Here is a 23,045-nt window from a genome sequence, read left to right on the forward strand (position 1 = left end):
CTTAGTCCCTTCTGTCTTTTATGTCCCTAATACCTGCCTCCCCTCCACTCTATTCACACAAGTCCCCACACCCATCAGACAGTTTTCCCCTTCCTCTGCACAACTTTCAACTCCTAGCTTGGCCAGGCATATCTGAGGGCAGCTATGGATTTCTCCAGAGGGTACTGAGGAGCCCTGCCTCCGTCCCATAGCCCAGCTGGCTCTCAAGCAGGCACAGAGGAACTTGGGGTGTGTATGTAGGAGTAGGATGAGGAAGAGGTGATGTGACTTAATGTTATCATACAAAGTTCAGAACAAATTTTTCTGAGGGAATGCATACCAAGCTTCTGGCTTGAAGTGAGACTCTGATTCTTGTGAATGCATGTCTGCACAGAGGCTTCACTTTATCTGCTGTAGACTAAGACAGAGGATAATTTTTCTGATGTAAGTCAGAGTGAAGAGGAAGGGGAGGCTAAATAATGCTTTCTTCCTGGATACAGATTGTAGGGCTAACAGAAAGAAATGTCACCTGTGCCCAAGATACTGTATTCTGCCTGGAGCAAGGGAACAATTCCAGAACGGTGGCCTCCACGGCCATGAACTCCCAGTCTTCACGGTCACATGCCATCTTCACCATTTGCATTGATCAGAAGAAGAAAAATGACAAGTAAGTGTGATTGCACAGCCACTCCTAGCAGCTGTTAGGAGTCAGACTTACTTAGTCTTACAGTCCTATCATTCTTTCTTGGTCTCAGATGAACTCAGCTGAGCTACTCTTGAGGCAGTTCCTTTATTTGGCTCTCTCTGATGTGAAGTATATTTTTCAGCCTGGTAGCTCAACTGTAGTAACCATTGGACTGCTTCTTCCCTAACTGCATATTTACTTGAGAAAGTAAAATAGTCTGTTTCTGCCATAGGAACAGCAGTTTTCACTCCAAGCTACACCTGGTTGATCTTGCTGGCTCTGAGAGACAAAAGAAGACCAAGGCTGAGGGAGACAGACTGAAAGAAGGTCTGTAGGAAAAGGACTGGTATAGCTTGGGTTTCTTACTGTTTTTGAGTTAATAAACTGAGTCCTTGTCAGGAAAAGCAAAGCAGTTCTTTAATTAACCTTTATAATGTGCTTTTTTAATTTTCTTAATTTTTTTTTGAAAGGACAGGAAATGGCCAATTGCTAGCCGTTTATGTAGCTCTACTCACTGTCATCTATTTGTATGCAGGCATCAACATAAACAGAGGTCTCCTCTGCCTGGGGAATGTAATTAGTGCTCTTGGTGATGAAAATAAAAAGGGTGGTTTTGTTCCCTACAGAGACTCAAAGTTAACAAGACTTTTGCAAGGTAAGAGATGTGATGATAAAGCCTAAATCTACAGATGCACTTTAAATAACAAAGTAGCAAAAAAAAACCCCAAAAGCTATACCACTGCAGTTCCAAGTGGGAGTTGCTGTTGACAAAGGAATTGCTTTTATTGGTTTCATTCCTCTTCTCATTGAAGCTAGACCTTCCTTATTTTTAGGTTACAAATGCACTGAGATGGACCTATTTGAGTCCTGCTCTTTTGTAGCTCCTATGTGACGAGAGGAAACTAGCCAAATCCAGTGCATGTCCTAGGGGAGGGAGGAGGAAGATGAGAAGTTAAGTCTGGATGCAGAGCTCTATTATTATATCCTGATTATAGCTACTTACTGGAGGATATCGCAACCAGAATGAAGCTCAAGTTGTCTGTGCATTCACTGTGCATGTCATGTTTGTTTTGTTTTCTTAGTCTGAATATCTAGTCTTTGTTGTACTTATTTTTCAATAGTTGTGATGGTCTTCTAATACTTTTTATCTAGATTAGCCTTTCATATGGGCATAGCTATAGTAATGCAAGTTATTGGGATTTTTTTGATAGTTAAATAATTTGGTACAAAAACTTAGGCTCTTCATTATTTTCCATATCTGAAGGAATCTAATAAAAAGAAACTGGATTATGCAGAGCTGGATATGGGGCCCTGTTTTTTTTTCTGATCAAAAGTTTTATGTAGCCCATATGTTTTCGTGTAAAACCAAAGGCTAAAATGCCATGCAGCTTGATGACCTAAGCAAATATGTTATTAGCCAATAATTCTTAAATTGGAAGATAGTGTGAATTCTGATGTCTGGATATCCACGGAGGTCTTGAGTATTACTGTGTGGGAGGAGGGAGGGGAAAAACGGGAATATGCCAGAAATGGCATACAGAAATTGCGGTAATTACAGACATTATTCAAGAGGACAACAAAGCTACTGGGGATTCTGATGTGAAATCATCAGTATTTAGAGCTGAGACAATTTTGGGACTTTGGCTTTCAAAAAAAGCTCTTTTACTATCATACTGACTCATGCAGAGGAGAAAGTAGATGACAATGGCACACAAATGTGGCTAGCTATTCTACTTTAAATATCTAGCTGTAGTACGGAGATGTACTTATGTGGTCTTAGATATGTTAATGGTGGTGTCCTACTAGTCATTCTTGCTGTGTCTTAAAGCATTGATTATGCCTTGTTTTCCTTCTCAGATTCCCTGGGTGGTAACAGCCACACTCTCATGATTGCCTGTGTAAGCCCAGCAGATTCCAATCTAGAAGAAACTCTAAATACTTTGCGTTATGCTGACAGAGCAAGAAAAATAAAAAATAAACCAATTGTCAACCTTGATCCCCAGGCGGCTGAGTTACATCATCTTAAGCAGCAGGTACTGGGTGCTTTCTTGTGAAAGGAGTAGATCTGTCCTTTTGGTACTAAGCTTAGTAAACTGCAAGCAAAGACATAAGATGCCTAGATACATAAAATATGCAAAAAATATTTAGTCTGTGTTTGTTCATCTCTTGAGATAGCTGTGTAAGTGCTGTAAAGGGAATACATGAATATTTCTTGTAACTCTACAGCAGCTATTCAATGCCATAAAAAAACGGTAGTGGTAGTGTGATTTTCACATTTCCCTTCCACTGAACAAATGATTGCCTGCTCATTAGACTGCAGGCAAAATTAGAGATACAATGATGGTTTCATTGCTGACATCACCTGCCTATGTCTAGCACAGAGTGGGAAATGAAGAGGGTTCCTATGTGGTCAGCTTTAGAGGGAGATAAGTTGCACGAACTAGAACTGGTTAAACCCAAAGCCAGAAGTGCCCAAGGGCTTGTCTACTGAGGAGAGTTAACCAGGCTTGCTGGGATTACTTGACAGTATACATATGATATGGTTTTTCATGCTACCTCTCCATAGGAAAACTCGGTAATCTGGTTTCACAAAGGAGCAAGTCAGTGGTTTTGTTTACTGCATATAAGTATTCACTAGAGCCTAGTGAATGTTTAGTAACATACTCTAAATTCAAATCATGTATTCAAGTGGCTTAGAGTCAGATCACTTGCCTTCCTATCTCATGTGAAAGGTAGCAACAGAGCATGGGTTCAGCCAAGTGGGAGACTTGCCCTTTGGACCAAGGTCTCTGACACCCTGCACAGAACAGTATGTGGGTGACTTAACTTAATGATCTGAGCATTCCTGACAAAACAGCTTTTTAGGAGTAAATTATTTGAAATACTGTAGCAACATGATTCCTTTCCGCAGGCAATGTAAAAGGACAGTTGTGGAACGGGTGACTCATATTAAAACTAAGGATCTTAATAGTGTTCCTTCAAACATCTAGTTACTATATGGGAGAGATTTACAAGTAGTAATTGTTTGTCTTTCTAGGTTCAACAGCTGCAAGTGTTATTGCTGCAGGCCCATGGAGGGACCCTCCCAGTGTCTATCAAGTAAGATTTGTAGATTAATGCTCAATGTATCTAATGGCCATCACACACCGGCAAAGGCTCTAGGTCTCCTTTGTTCTCGACAGTGCTGTAGTTAGGGTATAGCAAACTGGTTGCTTTCTAATGGGATCTGTACAGTTGGGTTTTTTTGCCTTTTATTATTTGTCATGCTTACTGAAATTCCATGTATGTAGGGGTTATTTAGTTTTGTAGCAGCCCCCTTAAGACTGCAAAAATCAGTTGTAGGAATGAGAGGAACTAGGCAATGTCTCCTAACTAAGTATCTGTTTCTCAGACCTATTCATCTCTCTTTTCTTCCTTACCCTTCTACCCCTAAATGTAGGACATCTTCATCCCCGTTGTTCTTAAAAGCACAAAATGCAGGGAAGAGTTGGATTGTGTAAGTGCTGTCTTCTGAGGATGTCTCAAAACCCAAGTACATGCAGTTTACAGACTTGCCATTGGTTAAACAGCACTACTATGTCTAAAGGGTGTTTTCTTCTCTTGCAAATGTCTATTCTTTTTGTATGCTGTATTACTTAAATTTTTTAATTCAGATTAGACTTCCTCCAGTTATTTCTGTTCATCTGTTACAACCTGTATTTCTTATAAGGTAGTTATTTCTGAAACTTGGAGGTAATTCCAGTGCTATTACAAACCTCTAGTGAAGTAATGTTCACAAGGAAACTGGTCCTTGCTGTTACAGTAGCATGGCACCTTCAGAGAATCTTCAGTCCCTGATGGAAAAGAACCAGTCACTAATGGAGGAGAATCAAAAGCTGAGCCGAGGGCTGAGTGAGGCTGCTGGTCAGACAGCACAGATGTTGGAGAGGATCATTCTGGTAAGGTTCAGTTACCCAGTTTTTTGGTTTGTGGTTTTTTGTTTTTTTTTTTTAAGTTGCAGGACTTCCCCCTTTCAGCTGAAGGTTAATCAATAGCAACTCCTGTACTAATGGCATGTCGGGAATCTCTCTAATGTTCCCTTCATGTTTGTTTCAAATCTCTATCTATAGGTCAGAACCAAAAGTCTTCCAGAGCCTGTCAGAGCCTATAGATCTGGTGACTTCAGTGGGGAAAAGTAGACCTCAATCTTTCACTTTTTCTGTTGCTTTAGTATTTTAAATACCAGCACTTGTGCACACATGCTTTCTTCCTTCCCTTTTACGCACCCCACTCTGCTTTGTTTTGATTCACTGTGGTGTGTATTCCTGTGAAAAAGGGTATTAAGTCTAAGCAAACTAGTGGTGATAATCATGCAAGATCTTTCAGTATATTGATTTGCCACAGACTGACAAATATCTTTTGCTACAAATAAATTTGCTGCTTGTCTTGCTTTTTCTACAATTCAGTATAATTCTCACTTCTCTCAGACAGAACAAGAAAATGAGAAGATGAATGCAAAACTAGAACAACTTCAGCAACATGCTGTGTAAGTCTGTTTCTACACCTCATGCTGAGGAAATGTCTTTCGGCATTAAATGTTTTTGTTGAGATAAACCGAGTATAGTCAATTTGTGTTTGTTCATCCAGAGGTCATTTGTGTGTTCAGTGAGGAAAGTTGTTCCTTATTGGTATGTGTGACACAAACGAGCCATGTAATACTCATGGACTTATTCCCACGTCTGCATTGCAGATGCAAGCTTGATCTGCAGAAGCTGGTAGAGACTGTGGAAGACGAGGAACTAAAAGAGAATGTAGAGGTGATTCGCAATCTGCAGCAAGTGTTGGCTCAGTTGCAGGTAAGACTGAATCCAGGGAGAGAAGAGTGTGTGCCAAGCCAGTTTTCAAATGAAGCCTAGGGTTCTTCTGCCGATCTGCTGAGCAGTGGATCCTGCTCTGCAGGAGCTTTTCTTAAGGAGCCCAGAAACTACAAGTATTAAATGGCTCTTGATATCCACTTCAAAACAAGCTGTCCTTGTCCAAGAATCTGATAGTGGGAGATTAGCGTGGATTTACAATCCAAAAGTTGGAAGGAGAGTTACAAACTTGGTAGTTTTAATGAGCGACCCACATTGCAGAGATCTGAAATTGTTAAGTAGAAGTTGCCAAATCTTTGTTTAATTGAGGACCTTCTGTTCTCCCTCACTAGACATTCCCCCTGTTCCCAGACTCCTTACTCTTGTGAGGAGCTGGCTGCCAATGCCGGCGTTCAGGGAAGACTAGAAAGAATGCCTTGTCTAGCTAGTCTAGGAGGAGTATGCTCACTTTAGTAAAGGAGGAAGATAATAGCATCCTCTTTTCAGAGATAGCTTTCTGGACAGAGGAGAATAACATTACATTTTGTCATTACACGCCGACAGTTTCATTTAACTTCATCTTTCACTTGTTACAAAAACTTTCTTTTCTTTGTCCTGTATAGAGTGAAAATGCTGCTACAATGGAAGCTGCTGCAGAGATGGCAAATTCTGAACAGGATGCTACAGCTGTAAGTGAGGGGAGTACAGCAGTGCATACCTTAACAGGGGTGTGTTTTTAACCCATCACTCCTCTTTTATCTGTATCCTTATGCTAGCTTTACTATCCAAATGTTTGGTAAATAACGTGTCGGGGTTTTTATGTGCTGCCTTTCTGTACTCTTATTGCTCAGTGTGTTCAAGATCAATAACCTGTTCTCATTTCTGAGTATCTAATTTTCTATGTAAAAAAATTAATCTGAAGTGTTCTGCAGAAACTGTGATCATATAGTTAGAGATTTGGACTGGCTTCTCCAGCTTGTTGCTGTGTCTCCTCCAGGAAGCAGAAATGGGCCAGGCTACCAAGAGATCCTCGGACGACTTCACCACTCAACATGCCCTCCGTCAAGCACAGATGTCCAAAGAGCTGCTTGAATTGAATAAAGCCCTGACTCTGAAAGAGGCACTTGCCAAAAAAATGACGCAGAATGACAGTCAGCTGGAGCCCATTCAGTCTCAGTACCAGGTAAACTCTACTGAAATAGTTCTTGTAAGGCTATGTTCAGTTTCATTTTTCCCAGTTAATGCAGTCACTGTGTGCTGAGAAGCGAAGGGGGCAGAGGATCTGTCCTCTAATGAACATGTTCCTATTGGGTCTCTCCTATTTCCTTAAACTGGGTCACCGCCCCCACGGGCATAGCAGGGCAGTTAACTACCAGTGTCAGCGGAGAAGGTGGGGGGATGACCATGCCCAGCTATCCACAAATAGCTCTAGCACCAGAAGATGGTCTTTTCAGTGAAATAAGCTATTAGCCACTAGCCGTTCCATGTGAAATGAGCTTCTCTGCTTTTTACCTGGAGGTTGGCTTGGCCACACCAAGTCAAAATGCAGGTACTTCATTGTTAACTCTCATGGTGATCTGGCTTCCCCCATTCATTAGCTATGCTGTGCTCTCCCATTTGTGAAATAGTTCAGCTGTTAAAATGGTTTAGTGGACCAACTAAGATTCCAGTGTATGGAGGACTAGCCCTTTTGACACTCATACTGCTTTTAGGCAAAGTGGTTTACAGCCTGTTGGAAAGGAATGTGGTTTCTCAAGGCCTACTGCCTTAAAGCTGTGTCTCGGTGTAGTTTCAAGGTTTATTTGGAGGCTTACTATTCTTGTCCTTTCTAGACAAATATCAAGGATCTGGAATTGGCAGTCAGTAGTTTGCAAAAAGAAAAGGAGGAGCTGATCCTTGCTCTGCATATGGCAAAGAAGGATGTCAACCAAGCCAAGTAAGGATGACTATGCAAGCTGTGTGGCTTATAGCACTGAAAATTGTGTTGATGCACCTGTGAAAATTCATTGTCTTGCACTTAGTTCTACTATCTGTAAAAGCTCTTATTTTGATACAGGTGCATCCCCTTAACATGCCATGCGAGTTGTACGCATGCAGAGAAACCCGAGTGCGGTTTCATCAGTGGGAAAGATGATAACACATAACTGCTTTATTTTTCATAAGGTGTCTCTGAAGTTGGAGAGTACCAGTTGAGAATAACAGGAGTTGGGGGGCTATTTTTAAAGTATGATTTCTTTACAGACTGAGTGAACGGCGTCGGAAAAGACTTCAGGAGTTAGAAGGGCAAATTAATGAGCTGAAGAAAAAGCTGAATGAGCAATCAAAGCTCTTAAAGCTGAAGGAATCTACAGAACGCACCGTCTCCAAACTGAACCAGGAAATCAGGGTAACTAACCCTAGCATGCAGTTCTCGGGCTTGCTCCAGTGTAGACAAAGCAGCTTCCAAACAGAAGGCACTCACTTTCTGTTTTGTTAGACTGAGAACACCAGTTTTTGGCAAGAATTCTTTGGCTACGTGACCACTGTTGCCAGTGTAATACAACAGACAGGTGGCTCTTGAAACTTGGAGGAATAAAAGAAGTCCGAAGTGTCTTCTGGCTATTCTGATAATTTATTGCCTCAGTCAAATTACTTGACTTCTTTCATTTCCATGTGTATACCATGCATGTGTTTCTTTCCTTTATGCCTTAAAAGATGAATTCCTGGGTTTTAGCACTTTGAGAGTATCCTTAGGCACTCTGTACTCTGAGTGGGCAGCACACTATAATATTTCTCATCTGTCACTCACCATTCCTGACAGATGCACTATGGGGATGTAGGTTGAAACTACCCAGAATGCAAGTACTGGGCGAGTCTTCATGCCATTTCTATTTTTCAGGAAATGAAAAACCAAAGGGTACATCTGATGCGCCAAATAAAAGAGGATGCTGAGAAATTCAGGCAATGGAAACAACAGAAGGATAAGGAAGTGATCCAGCTGAAAGAACGGGTAAGCAAACAAGCCCCTAAACTGTACCTCCCTCTGAAGAGTGAAACAAATCATTAAGTGTTTGCTTCAAGGCTTTGTTCAACTAGCAAGCATCTGAAAAACATCTGTAGAACGCTTTGAAGATAAGGTTAGTTTATGTGGTTGCCACCTCTCACCAGCTGTCATAAATGGACGTGCTTGCTTTTGTCTGGAGATCTTAAACCTATCCACACAGTTGTCATGATTCAGTCCTAAAGCAGAAGGCAAAAATATTTAATACTTTTAAGTATTTAAAGTTGTAGGGTTTGGCCACAAAATGGGAGGTATTTGAACTTTCAAAGCAATATTGAATCTGCAGGTAAACAGAATTGGTAATTAAATCCAGCTGCTTGTAGCATTCAAGTGTAATGGACAGCAAACATCTGTACGTCTTGAGTTCAGTTCACAGGAATTCTTACTGTAACAAGTATGCTCCTCGGTGTTTTGGGACGCTAAGTCGTAGACTTCTGGTTTGCAATCTCTTACAGCCTTTATGCTCCTAAACATTTTTAATGGAAAGTGTGGAGCTCCTTCTAGTTGCTTTAAGCCTAACAGCCATTTGTTCTCAGAGGCACTACGTGGCTTAATCTTGTAATGATCAGTGAAATCATTATCATGAATCGCCTGCACTGCAGAACAGCAAATGTAATTCTGTTCCAAGAAGTGTGAAACTGGCCATAGGTATTTAATGTGATTATTTTTTTATATATGTATTTTTTTTCCATTTGTCTTAACACTATTTCCCTGCAGGATCGTAAGAGACAATATGAACTACTTAAGCTAGAACGAGATTTCCAGAAGCAGGCCAATGTACTTCGGCGCAAAACAGAAGAGGTAAGGAGCCGGTATCTACTAGAAACTCTTGACCAATTCCTAAAAGTCTGCAAAGTGTGGTTGGAGGTTGTAATAGGATATGCAGAAACTTCTTAAAAGCAGTTTGGAGGTCTGGAAATAGGGGTCTTTCTGTATAGAAAAAATAATCTGTCTTGTAGCCTTTGAGGCATTCTAGTTAAATCTGCTTCTCAAAAGGTAAGTTACCCTTTGAGCATTAGGATGGTGTGGCAAATCTATTGCAGATACCTAAGCTAGAAAGTGTAAAATGAGCTGGGGTGGACCATCATTTTGGATGCTTTTTTCTACCTTTAGGCCTAGAAGCTTTAGTCTCTTTAAACTGGGAATCTCAGCAAAGGAAACTTAAGTCAGAGGCTCTAATCAAACGTAAGGATTAATTTAAGACTGACCTTATGCTCTCTTATTGTCTCAAGGTCTGGCTTGCACTGTGAATACCTCAGTTTTCAACCATTGCAGATTCAGTGAAGTAACTGGTGTTCACTCCTGTGTAAAATATCTTACAGGCAGCAGCCGCTAACAAGCGCCTAAAGGATGCTCTGCAGAAACAACAGGAGGCTGCAGATAAGCGGAAGGAAAGTCGAAATCGGGGAATGGAAGGAGTTGCTGCACGAGTTAAGGTGGGTAGTGAAGTGTTGTGCATTCCAACAAACAGGCAAACTAACCTTTGATTCGGTGCTGCTGCGGTTGATGGTTGGAGGGCAGAGGGGAGGAACATGGAGTTACATATTAAGGGAGGCAATTTGATTATTCAGTTTATTTGTGAAGGCATTTTTGAGGAGGATTCGGTCCTGAAGTTGAGACTACAGTGAAAGGCTATACTGTTTTTTGTGTTGTGGTTTGGGTTTTTTTTCCCTCCAGAGCTGGCTTGCAAATGAAGTAGAGGTTCTTGTTAGTACTGAAGAGGCTCGACGGCACCTTGCAGACCTTCTGGAGGACAGAAAGATCTTGGCACAGGAGCTCCTTCAGCTTAAAGAAAAGAAAGAGGCTGGGGAAAATCCACCTCTAAAGCTCCGGGTAAGAGAGGGAAAGGCCATTTCCCCTGTCCCACACCTCTGGCTGTTCAGCAAGTACTGTAACATTCACTCCTGTTTGACCTTTTCCCTCAGAAGGTAGGGATGAAGATGGTTCCCTGAGTTAATGTTGTTACTGTCCTCTGGCATCTTAGGGAATAGTTGAAGTAATTTGTTAATGCAATGCATCTGATGAACGTGAGTGGGTCACACCCCCTATCAAAGACTTGATGCTTTTGGGAAGGAACAATGGAATTTAAGCTATGGAGAGATACTCGGAGACTTTTATAATAGTATGGTTCCTATTGGCTCAAATGTTTGTAAATGAAAGCCCAGTCTCATGTGCATTTCTTCACTTTTTGTTTCTGTTTCTCACTTCTGCCCATTACTGCAATTCTTTAGAGACGCACCTACTCCCTCACAGACTTGCAGGCATCAGAGATGGACCTTTCCATATCAAAGCAGATAGAAAGCCTGGAAACTGAGATGGGGCTCAGGTAAGGCAGTATGACAAAGCTGCTTTGCACAGCCTTGCATCCATATTTTTATTTTCCTCGTCTCTATCCACAACTCTTCTGTGAAATAGAAGAGTAAGTAAAATAACTTATACACTGACACTAAAAATAAGACTGTGTGGTTTTCTTGGTTTGAATTTTCCCCAAATGTGGGGATATGAGGACACTACTTAGCCACTAAGACTACTTTCTTCGTAACTGTGAGCATCCCTTCATAAGGGAAGCTCTGCACTCTTAATTGCAAGCGTGGAGGGGAGGAGTAACTCCCTGGTATAGCATTGCAGACTCTAGCTGCTGTACTAAGCAGCCAGAATTCTAACTTGAACTATTTTTATCTAATATTCTGGTAACTGTAACTTTAGCCCATACACTAGCCCGGGTTTTCTCCTGTGTTGTAACCTCTAATACGTGCATTCTTCCAAAGGAGTGCCCAGATTGCGGATCTACAGCAGAAACTCTTAGACGCAGACAACGGAGATCGTGTGAAACAGCGTTGGGACAGTATTGCAACAACTCTAGAGGCTAAATGTGCTTTGAAGTATCTCCTTGGAGAGGTTAAATTCTGAATTTTTGTATTTTATTACTAAAAACAAAGGCTCTAAGTCTGCTTAGCCAGGAATGAAAGGTGACTAACAGGCTGATAGCAGAGATGAACTCAAGTGAAGCACTGCTGTACTGGATGAAGTTTATTTCCCTCACAACTTTGGATTAAAATATCCTCTTGTACTGTAGATAACTTTGGGGAGTGAAATAAAAAAAGAACAGGGAAGAGGGAAACAGAATAGACACAGGTCTGGAGACAACAGCTAAAGTTGCAATTACAGAAGACCTGCATGGGAATAGCAAAAGGAAAGAAGCAAACTTCAGAAGTGGAAGAGAAGAGAAAGTACCTAAACCCACTGACTGAACGAGTGGGCGGTCTGCAGGGAAACAAGGGGACCACTCTGAGGACAGAGTAAAAGCAGTATAATGGATGGTGGGATGGGAGAAGCTTGAACAAGACTGGGGGTAGGAGAGAGTAGGAATTGAACTAATGTGGAATCAAGGACAAAGCAACCAAGCGGCAGAATCACATCAGTCTCCAGTGCTTGGAAATTAAAGGAAAAGAATGGAGCTATGGAGCTAATATGAGACAGCACTCAGACAGTCGTCGTCGTCCCCCCCCGCAACAGTTGGTTTTAAAGTGCTGCAGGAAAGGATCTGAGACAGCACTCAGACAGTCCCCCCCAATAGTTGGTTTTAAAGTGCTGCAGGAAAGGAGATAAATCTAGAACTGTTAACGAGACTTCCTGCTATCTGTTTTGTGCTTCTATACTGGCTGTCAGGTGTCTGGCTCTGACTGTCTCATCTAGCCTCCTTGCTGCTGAGGGCCAGTCCAAATTCTTAGGGTGGTTGCAAGTTAGGCAGAAATGCTTTGCCTTCATACTGAAGCGTGTCTGCCCCAACAGACACTGAAATGTAGACCTTATTGACCCAAGCGATCATCTTGCTTTTGTCTTTTAGCTGGTCTCCTCAAAAGTGCAGGAAAGCAAGTTGGAGAGCAGCCTTCAGCAGAGTAAAGCCAACTGTTCAGACATACAAAAGATGCTGATTGAAGAGCGAAACCACATAACAGAGATGGAGGCTGAATTCCAAAATCAGCTTTTGGTGCAGGAACAACACCACCAGGAGAAGGTGAAAGTGATAGAAGTGATAGAAGTCTTGAGAGCTCCTCTGTCTTGGGACTCCGATTCCCAGATCTGGGAGTCAGAGATAAAGGCAGTGTTGTGCTGAAACTAATCTCTTGCTGTATATCTGATTGCGATATGCTAGACTCTTGCAGGATAGCTAACAAAAGCCCAAGAAATCTCCCTATTCATCTTCTGTCCTGTGCAAACTGTTTTATTCAATAACTTTTCACAATGCTTTAAGTGAGGATGTTATACCTGAGCACAAGATAGCTTTTAAAGCAGAATTATGCTGGAAGTGGCAGAAAGAATCTTTTTAAAACTGGCGAGGCCTCTAACTGGGCTGCTAGATGTCTCTTTAGGAATTCACGCCTGTTTCTCTCTGCTGTGTTAACTTGCTTTTAGGTTCTGTACCTGCTTAGCCAATTTCAGCAAAAAGAAGCAGCAGAGAAGAAATTGGAAGATTCACTAAGTGAGCAGGAGAAACAGCTGCAAGAGCGGCTCAAGTTCCAGGTAGGGTGTCTGGATTTGGCTTTGGGGGATGGTGGTGCTCATTGGGGCTACCTGTTACTTGAAATAGTTGCTTTAGAGTGAGGAAGATTCAGAAGGATTGAGAGCACTTCCATTTGTAGCTAAGATTGCTTGAGTCAGCTGGTTGCAGGGGATAGCTGCTGTACAGATTTGTGTTAAGTCTGTGGGTTTTTTATGTATCTTCTTCTATTAAATAAATGTACATGCAGCCATGAGGCCTACCACAATCTTATCAGCTCAAGTGAACTTCTTCCATGCTCAGAACACCTTTTGTTAGGATGTTCAACTAATCCTTCACTGACCACAGCTCTACTATGCTATCAGTCATGGAGGAACTTTACCTTGATGATATAAACAAGCTGCACCTTTTGTTGCTAGGAGAATTAAGGGGTGTAGTAAACTCTTGTGGAAGGGCACGTTCAGTGATGTGTTAAAGTAAAATCAGCCCTAGGTGCACCTAACTTGGAGATACGCCTTAGAAATAGAGGGATTTTTAGATCTTAAATGGTGACTCTGAAAGGATTGTATTCTCTCCGTTGTATTGGCAATGTTATGCATAAAACAAGGTAGTAGTACTAATGATTTTCCTGATTTAGAAGTTCAAGCTGATCTCCTGGTGGAGAATACAAAGAAGCCCCTCTGGTGTTGCAAGAAAGATCCAAATAGGAAAACTTGTCCCAAACTACTATTTGTGCTGCCCCCACGTAAGCCTACAGATCTCATCTTGTCTTGCAAACAGGAGGAAGAGCTGGAGAAAATGAGGGAGATCTGTGAGAAGAACCAAGAACTTCTCCAAGAAAATGATGCACTTAAACAGGTAGAGATCTGTACAGACATAAGTCATAATGCTCCTTGGCAGTTGGGTTAATGTATTTTGCAAAGCTAACTATTGTCCCTCTTAACAGAAAATGCTGCTCCTTCAAGTTGCCAGTGGACAGAAGCTCCGTTGCATTCAGCAAATGCCATCTGAGTCGTCAGAGTCTCCTTTTGATTATATTCCACCAAAAGTAAAGATTTTTGCATACCCGTTTGCATGCTTGTATTGTACCTGGGTTCTTTTCAAAAGTTAATGTTGGCTATTAATAATCTTAGTTTCTTTCTCTCAACTTGCTTTTTACAAGACATCTTGGTTTTGCTTAGTGAAGTAGGCCTGTTCTCTATTTCAGACAGTCCTTAAGGTTTCTGTTTTCAGAATACTTCTGAAACTAGTTTGCACTAGGTTTTCAATCCTGGAGGGGGGGGAGACAAAACCCTGAACCGGTTTCCAGTCTAATTATGTCTGACTCTATCCTGCTTAGTAGTCCAGGTGTTTTCTCTGTAGTATTTCCAGTCTGAATCACAGAGCGAGGCATCAGTCATAGAAAATTTAATCATTGCCTCTCAAAAGAGGGAGGAATAAATGATCTGAAACTACTTTGCCAAGACTGTGACACAAATCTATTATTTTTTCCAAGGATTTCTCAACTTTCTCTTTTATAAACTCTAGCAGTTTAAATTGACTGGTTGAATTTTTAATCCTGACTATTTGATCTTTTTTTTCCTCCCTAACCTTACAGCCTTCTTGGCTGTCTGAGAGGAATGGGGCTATGGTCATGGGACTCTGACGTGCCTTAATAAAATGTAAACCCACTGTTACTTCTTCTGGGGTCTCAACACTTGTAACTTCTGGTTGTAGCCAAAGACTCGCCGGCAAACGACAGCAAAACCCCGTGTACTAACCCCAGAAATGGATGTGGAAGAGCTGTTCTCTGACTCGGGGGAGTCTGGAGGGGAGATGAGTGATGCAGACTGGGTTCCAGTAAAAGCAGTCAAAGGAACAAAGAAAAGCATGATGGGGGTAAGATCCAGTTACTTTTGACTTATTACCTATAGGGGAATCACTTGCCTGTATCCCTGAAGATCTAGCATGTCTACGGAGCAACAATGGGACTGCAGTGTCTCACTATTGTTGTCTCGCTTACTATGTAAGTACTGAACAGCCTTAATATGATAGTACTGCGGGCATTGGTTATTTATTGAATTATGACAGAGAGAGCAAAAGTTGCCTGTAGCCAGCAACACCTTCCTAAATAACTTTTCATTGGACAAGTCATTTTCTACCATGACACACATGTTCTGTCCTGCTACCTGTGGCTGATCTGGCCTATATGTTCCAGACAGCAGCAAAATAGTGAGCCCTAACAGCAGCTTTAATCCTTTACGGAGACTATTTTGGGGTGGCGGGGGAAGGGAGATGGCCGGTCATGTTTCCCTTTGTACTGTTCTCGCTGTGGTGTACTGTGACTCCTAGTCCTGACAGAGTCCATCTTCCGTTTGCATCAGTCTGCTGCTTAGTTAATTCCTGATGGCATGAAGAGATGATTTGAACGTGCTGAACACCAGTCACTGTGAACCAATGGGCCTTTGGGCTTGAATTGCTGTGAAGCTAGACCCCTACTGGGAGACATGTTCTTCCCCTCTCACAAAGGGCTGAATTATTACATAGTTCATTACCGGGTGACTGAAAATGTCAGCAGTTACCACAGAAAAGCTTATGAGTTTTAAGGTCTAGCTTTAGTTTCTTTCACCAGAGCTTGTCAACCTGATAAATTCTGAACTACAATACTATTAGTGGTTTGATTTTTGGGGAGCTCTTTTTGGCCATGTTGCAGGAAGAAAGGTTTGTACATGACACTTAACTCTTCTGAGTTCATTTATGTAGCCCGGTGGTATTCCAGTGCAAATTACTGCTCAGTGCAGAACTGCAGCGTGGAGCAGCTGGTCTGTGCAGTCTGCTACTGCTTCATGTACCCAGACTAGCAAGGAGATTCATTGCTCTGACATGCCACGAAATAGCCAAATTGGGTCACCTCTGTCGAGAGGACTCTAGTGTATGGTGACTTGGGTTTGCCTTCTAGTGGGTAAATGTTACTTTTGTTTTACTGACACTGAAACTGGCATCCTTTTGTATAACTTAATTCAGGGACTGAATAATTGAAGATGCCTGCTATTTTGGGGGTACTGAAGCAAGAGATGGCTCTGTAGGTGGAAAGACCTTGTTTCTTTTCCTGGGATGCAGGACAGACAGTAAAACAATAAATGGTTCATGGCAGCTTGGGGATGGTACTGTCCTGTAGATTGCTTCAGGTGTTGACAGCTGTGGCAATCTAAGTGCAGTCTATAAACACCAAAGCTGTTTCTGCACAGAACTTTTCTCTTACTCAGTGCTCCTGCAAGGGCCGATGTGGAAACAGACAGTGCGGCTGCAGGAAGCAGAAGGTGGGCTGCACTGAAGGCTGTAGCTGTGACTCTGCCAAATGCAGAAATAGAGACCCTGGCTTCCCGGTGAGTAGTGCTGCCTCTGGGTGCAAAAGAGCCTGCACCCAACATCCAGACTACACGGTGTGTTTAAGCAAAGCTGGATGAATGGATAAGCTGTTAGCATACATGCGCAGTTTGTCAAGGTAAAGCATATGCACCTTTCTGAAACATATGTAAATGTCACTGTAATTCAGTGTTTCTCTGCGGTAATTGAGTACAAAGTTTTCCACTGCAGTACCAGGCTCTTGCACTAAGTATAAAAATTTGCATGATGTCCCAAGTCACATAGATTTACCTACTGCCACTTGTCAGCCATGAACCTAAAGACAGACCATTTAAGTCTTTCTTTTGCACTTAGTAAATAAAAATTGTATCTTTTGGCTTCAGAAGACATGAAAACATAACTAATTTTCTGATTTTTTTTTTTATTTTTTTTTTTTTTAAGAATGGAGGTCGTCATTTGGGGAGGGCATTGTAGCGCCAGGAAGGTTCAACAGCAACTAATGTTCATTAGAACTCTTGCTAGAAATGTCTGCCTTACTCTTGGATCTTAGAGTTTTGAAGCAGAGACCTGCCATAGTAATTCTTTAATTTTTGACTATTTTATGAAATCGGTTGCCTGACAGAGGCATCTAGCATCCTGTACTATGAATTACTTTGCAACTGGAGAGAAGGTGGCTTAGGGACCCCTAGTGTTTCTTCAGCTGTTGGTGGGGAAGGAGGGGATGGATATTGTACAAGTGCCTCAAAACAGTACTGCCCTTCAGGATGCCACGCTGCGTGAGGACCAAAAAAGGGACTCTGAAGGTTCCTTCAAACTTGAAGACCCCACTGAAGTGACTGCAGGAGAGACCTTCTTTCAGCCTGTGTGTGTTGCACCAACTACAAAGGTACTGCATAAAGCTGTAAGAGGGAGCAATGGTTCTGAATGTGTGCACACCTCGTTTATGGCTAGTGATGGTTCTTAAAGAAAAAACCCAAACCTGAGATGATAGACTGCTGCCTGAAAATTCTGAACGGACTACAGCTGTCAAGGCAGCTTGTATTTAAGCTTTGAGTGTGCTGAATTCTTAAGTTTTCGTACTAAAACTTTGCCCCACAGGCTTGTCATGCTTTCCTGCTGCACCTTCCAGCAGTAAAAGAGAGACTGGTAATTGAGGAGCTCATAGGGCAATCATATCTGTCTACATCCAAACTTACTGTCCTTGAGGCATTGTGTACTCTGACTCGGCAGCTGTAACTTGGCCTCTGCTCAGTGTATTCACTAACTTCATGGGTACTCTCTGCACGCTATTCCAAATGCTGTCTCTTCTGCTCAGCCCATGAATTTGTCCTTAGAATTCTGACTTGAGTAAAGAAACTAAGCAACTCTTGACATTGGCCTGGCAACTTCTGTACGTGCTACCTCCAAGCTCCGGTGCAAGCTGGCTGGCTTCTTCAGGGCAGTGACCAACTCCAAAATTGTCTTCCTTGCTTTTCTCATAGGTCCTGAAAGATATCACAGGCCAAGATGTGTTCATGAAGAAGCCCAGCACTGCTGCTTCCCAGCTCGCGACAGATGAGTCCCAAGAGAACCAGATACCATTTGTAAAGAGAAAGAAGAGAATACTGAGTAGCAATAGCAGCTTCTTTGCAGGTTGTACCCCTATCAAAGAGGACCTTGACTGATAAGTGCAGAAGATGCCCTGTGAATGGGTTGTGCTGTGCTTTTTTAGACTTTGTTGCTGGTGTCTTTTAAAAGTGTTGGGATGTCTTGCTGCAGCAGAAGCCTCATGACTGTCATGCCTGACAGCTTCTGGTATCAACAAGGGAGTCAAACACTAGTTCATGCTAGATTGTGTCCAACTCATTGTAAATATTTGTATGTGTGGGTCTTGGGCCCGATGGTAAGAAACTTTCCTCTGGAATTTCTGTAGTGAGTGGAGGTGATTTATCCTGATTACTCATTCCAGCTGCCTTCCTCATCCTGAGCTGTGAACATGTTGGGTACAGTTTTATCCATAATCTTGAAAGAATTTTGCATTTGCACTGGAAATCTGGGCACTGTCTAGTACGGCATGAGGAACTGTTCCAAGCTGCTGTGTGACATCCACTGGTGCTCGATCTTGAGGAGGCACAGTCTGTAGTCTTAAACCTAGATAGTAGTTATGAGATGGTCAGTGTTTCTGTACCCTTTGAGGCACAGGTCTATCCTTGTTCAATGAAGTTAGAAACTTGCTAGCTGTCTGTGAATAGTGTAGTAATTTTAACTTGGTTTTGTAGCTTTAATAAAGTAATTGTCAAAACCCCCTGACTCTTAATTTTATTGTACACAATGAACCACACAGGTACTCTGGGCTCTTTACAATTAAAAATGTTCTCAAAACTGTTCCAACTCAAACTAGCAGGTGTCTTTCTGTCATACTGCTGCTTTCCTTTCCTTAATTTTTTGAATTACAGCATGAAGAAAAAGTGAGGGTTGCTTTTCTGTATATAACTTGTAACAGTGACAACCACAACTGGACTTAGAGCAGATGCTGCATTAGCACTGTACCTTCTCTGAGCTTTGGGAGCCCTCTGTGTTTCTCTTGGGCTTGGTGTCATACTAACAATTATGTAGCTTCTGGCTCAGTGCAAGCTGAGCAGGCTTTTCTGCACAGGAGCTGTTGAGACGTGCCTTCAGTGAACATCAAAGGATAACTGCATACTTTCTCCTAAATAAAATTAGTATCAACAGGACTGAGCAATGTAACTTTCCCTTCACACTCCTGCAAACATGTTCTTATCAGACCTGGTTTGAGCAGAGCTGTGCTGTACCTGGCAGCTCTGGGGGACGTAGGTACTTGCTGCCTGTGAAAACTAACCCGGGACAAAATCCCATGTGGTCACACATGCACCACTTAATAAGGAGCTATGAGATGCCTGCTTTTCTACCTGCGGTCATCTTTTTGCTGTTCTAACATACAAAAGTCCCTCATACTTCTAAGATGTTCGTTTCAAAGTGATTTGAACAAGCTTGCAAACCCAACAAAAGGGGCACCCACCTCATCCCACAAACCTGCCCATCCTTTATCCAGGGGTTTAGAAACTGTGACTCAGGATTATTTCATATTTAAAGAACAAAGGTGCAGCACAAAGGCAATAAATATTTGTGCAGGTGAAACACAAGGTAACAAATGCCTGTGGTTTAAGCAAACTTGTCCTACTTGTAGACATGGTTATGAAATAATCCACCTGTGCGGCTGGGATCGGCGTGCTCCAGGAGGTGTCTGGGGAGCAGCAGAGGCAGCAGGTCTCTCCCTGTCTTTCCCAAAAGCTGCTGCCCAGCTGGAAGGTATCGGGGAGGAGCAGCTGCCCGGGACAACAGTCCGCTTTGACCGACGGGGGTCGGTTCAGCCTGCGCTGCTGGAAGAGGATGAGTTTTGTGGACCTGAAGCCTGGACCTGCCTGTGCCCCAAGCCCAGCCACACCTCTGACGTGGCGGGGCAGGCACCCTGCCCTGTCTAGCTGTAAAAGAAAAAAAACCTGTAAATCAGAAAAAAAAAAAGGTGGTTTTTTTTTTGAGACAGTGCATGCCCTCGTACTGCCCAGCTCCTCATGTTTGCCATGCTTTGGCCAGCCGGAGCGGGCATGGAGCTGAGGTGGGCCCCCCGGGGTACGGGTCATGCCACCGCCCAGCGCTGTGAGATGTGCGGGGACACGCTCAGGGCTTACATCAAGTTGAGCATCTTCATTTTGTGTTGGTGCGGTGCCGGGAGCCCAACAGCCACTGATGAGCTGTCCCGGGGGGCACGGGGCCACCCCTGATGGCATGGCCAACATCCCCCCCAGTGATATATTAAATTAAATATGTAACAACATATAACATTTTTTAATATGTGTGTGTGTGTCTTGAGATACTGTGTGTGGCTTTATAGAGCGGATGTATACAAGAATATGTGTCACTGTGAGCAAGACAGTATGTGCATGTGTAAGAATATCAATCTATTTATACGTATATTAGAATATTACATATATAAAAGAATAGTTGTTTGTAAGCATTGGGTGTGGATATGTGTCTATATTTTACATATACAATACTATATTATAGATTATATGTAATATAAGAATTTGGTTTAGATATATGAAAGTGTCTGATACTGTGTGTACAGAGAATCTATAAAAATAGAATCCTTGATTTATTTAAGTTGGAAAATACCTTTAAGATCAAGTCCAACTGTTTTTTTTAATATGTATATACACACACAAACATGCATATAAAAATGTGGTTTCTATATAAGCTATATGATATATGAGCATTATATGATAGTTATGTTCTCTATTATATGTTTTATGTTAGAATATATATTGCATATTGAATATATTTTTATATATACACACACACCCCCTCTCTACAAAAGGGTGTCTAAGACTGTGTGTGCATAAAGATATATATGTGTATAAAACTATAGGTTTCTATGTATTTTAGATACACTATATATGTATTATATATGCTAGATAATATGTATCATATAGTATTATGTTGTACATTATACAGTAATATTATGCATTTAGGTGCTATTGTATTCTAAATACAAAAAGGTTCTCTGAGAGGTGTGTGGAGAGAGTACAAATGTATGTGTGTATATAAAAGAATAGTGGTTATGTGAGAACAAGAGTGAGTGTGTGTGGCAGTTCATAAATATTTAAATAGACTTTTTTTGTATACATATATTACAGTATTGCAATCCATACAACAACAGGTGTCTTTCAGAGCGAGTGGGTGTGTATACATAGTCATACACATGTACAAGATGCATTATATATGAGGTATTATCAGTGTATTTAATATATTATATTGTAGATGATAGGAAAAAAAGGTGTCTGAGACTATAGAGTCCAAATACACACACGTACATAAAAGAATAGAAGACTGTGCAAGGGTGTCTGTTTTATGTATGTAATATGTAATATTGCATACATATATAATATGTAATATATTATAATTATATATCATGTTCTAAAAGATAATTATATAGAGAATCATAGGATCATAGACCGGTTTGGATTGAAAAGGACCTTAAAGATCACCCAGTTCCAACCCCCCTGCCCTGGGCAGGGACACCTCCCACCAGCCCAGGTTGCTCAAAGCCCCATCCAACCTGGCCTTGAACACCTCCAGGGATGGGGCAGCCACAGCTTCTCTGGGCAACCTGGGCCAGTGCCTCACCGCCCTCACAGTAAAGAATTCCTTCCTGATAGCTAATGTAAATCCACCCTCTTCCTGTTTAAAAATGTTACCACTCATCCTATCACTACACTCCCTGATAAGGAGTCCCTCCCCATCTTTCCTGTACGCCCCTTTAGGTACTGGAAAGGGCTATAAGGTCTCCCCAGAGCCTTCTCTTCTCCAGGCTGTACAACCCCAGCTCTCTCAGCCTGTCCTCATAGAAGAGGGGCTCCAGCCCCTCTGATTATCTTCATGGCTCTCCTCTGGACCTGCTCCAACAGGTCCGTGTCCTCCTTATGTTGGGTGGCTCCAGAGCTGGATACAGTAGTCATGAGAGCAGAGGGGCAGACTCGCCTCCCTCAGCCTGCTGCCCACATTTCTTTTGGTGGAGCCCAGGATGCAGTTGGTCTTCTGGGCTGCGAGAGCACATTGCTGGCTCAAGATGAACTTCTCATCAACCAACAGCCCCAAGTCCTTCTCCTCAGGGCTGCTCTCCATCCACTCTCTGCCCAGCCTGTATTTGTGCTTGGGATTGCCCCGACCCACATGCAGGATCTTGCACTTGGCCTTCTAGAACTTCATGAGGTTTGCACAGGCCCACCTCTCAAGCATGTCCAGGTCCCTCCCCTCCAGCATGTCGACCACTCCACACAGCTTAGTGTCATCAGCAAACTTGCTGAGGGTGTGCTCCATCCCAAAACATCCATGTCACCAACAAAGATGTTAAATCGTACTGGTCCCAGTACTGACCCCTGAGGAACATCACTTGTCACTGGTTGCCACTTGGACATGGAGCTGTCGACCACAGCTCTTTGAGTGCGATTGTCCAGCCAGTTCCTTATCCACTGAGTGGTCCACTGGGCAAATCCCTGGCTCTCCAATTTAGAGACCAGGTAATTATGTATTGTATAATATTGAATATAATGCTGAATAATAGAATACCTGATACATAACATATAGCATATATAAAATATGCTTGTATTATGTTTTTTTATAGATCATGTATTATTATTTTGTACTTTCTTATATATATGAAAGAGTTCCTGAGACTGTGTGTACATTTATAGAGAGGGTACATAAAACTGAGACAGGGAGAGAATGTGTGTAAATGAAAACTACATGCATACATATGTCTAAATACATATGTATATTAGGTATTTTTAAAAGTGGGGGTGTTTGAGATGATATATAGTTTTATTTATATGTGTGTTTGAATAGTATATATGTAAGAATAGTGTCTGTGAGAGTGTGGATGTGTATAATACAAAAAAAAGACGTGTTGTTATATACGTTATCAAATGTTGCATGGTGTATACGTATATACAAAAAGGGTATCTATCTGAGACTGGGTATAGAGTATGAATACTGTATGTATCTATATGAAAGAATAAGTGTCGGCATGAGTGTGTATGTATAATACAAGCATGCCTATACATATATATTATATATAAAGGATGACTGTGTGTGTTTATGTGCTTG

General features: G+C 42.0%; 1 protein-coding gene across 1 annotated transcript in view; it reads left to right on the top strand.

The window, feature by feature from the left end:
• Positions 1 to 18,046, top strand: part of KIF4A (kinesin family member 4A) — a 20,258-nt gene extending 2,212 nt beyond the window's left edge. The window contains exons 5-30 of the mRNA XM_009881671.1: positions 480 to 646; positions 897 to 991; positions 1,200 to 1,319; positions 2,522 to 2,697; positions 3,702 to 3,763; positions 4,467 to 4,602; positions 5,131 to 5,189; positions 5,394 to 5,499; positions 6,120 to 6,185; positions 6,494 to 6,679; positions 7,329 to 7,432; positions 7,738 to 7,882; positions 8,375 to 8,485; positions 9,254 to 9,337; positions 9,859 to 9,972; positions 10,214 to 10,369; positions 10,768 to 10,862; positions 11,305 to 11,434; positions 12,384 to 12,554; positions 12,953 to 13,060; positions 13,818 to 13,895; positions 13,984 to 14,085; positions 14,754 to 14,915; positions 16,283 to 16,402; positions 17,146 to 17,268; positions 17,864 to 18,046. Coding sequence (XP_009879973.1) covers positions 480 to 646; positions 897 to 991; positions 1,200 to 1,319; positions 2,522 to 2,697; positions 3,702 to 3,763; positions 4,467 to 4,602; positions 5,131 to 5,189; positions 5,394 to 5,499; positions 6,120 to 6,185; positions 6,494 to 6,679; positions 7,329 to 7,432; positions 7,738 to 7,882; positions 8,375 to 8,485; positions 9,254 to 9,337; positions 9,859 to 9,972; positions 10,214 to 10,369; positions 10,768 to 10,862; positions 11,305 to 11,434; positions 12,384 to 12,554; positions 12,953 to 13,060; positions 13,818 to 13,895; positions 13,984 to 14,085; positions 14,754 to 14,915; positions 16,283 to 16,402; positions 17,146 to 17,268; positions 17,864 to 18,046 — 3,159 coding nt within the window. The remainder of the gene's footprint in view (positions 1 to 479; positions 647 to 896; positions 992 to 1,199; positions 1,320 to 2,521; positions 2,698 to 3,701; positions 3,764 to 4,466; positions 4,603 to 5,130; positions 5,190 to 5,393; positions 5,500 to 6,119; positions 6,186 to 6,493; positions 6,680 to 7,328; positions 7,433 to 7,737; positions 7,883 to 8,374; positions 8,486 to 9,253; positions 9,338 to 9,858; positions 9,973 to 10,213; positions 10,370 to 10,767; positions 10,863 to 11,304; positions 11,435 to 12,383; positions 12,555 to 12,952; positions 13,061 to 13,817; positions 13,896 to 13,983; positions 14,086 to 14,753; positions 14,916 to 16,282; positions 16,403 to 17,145; positions 17,269 to 17,863) is intronic.
• Positions 18,047 to 23,045: the final 4,999 nt, after the last annotated feature.

This window comes from Charadrius vociferus, unplaced genomic scaffold (genome assembly GCF_000708025.1).
Source record: "Charadrius vociferus isolate BGI_N301 unplaced genomic scaffold, ASM70802v2 scaffold472, whole genome shotgun sequence".
Lineage (NCBI taxonomy): Eukaryota > Metazoa > Chordata > Aves > Charadriiformes > Charadriidae > Charadrius > Charadrius vociferus.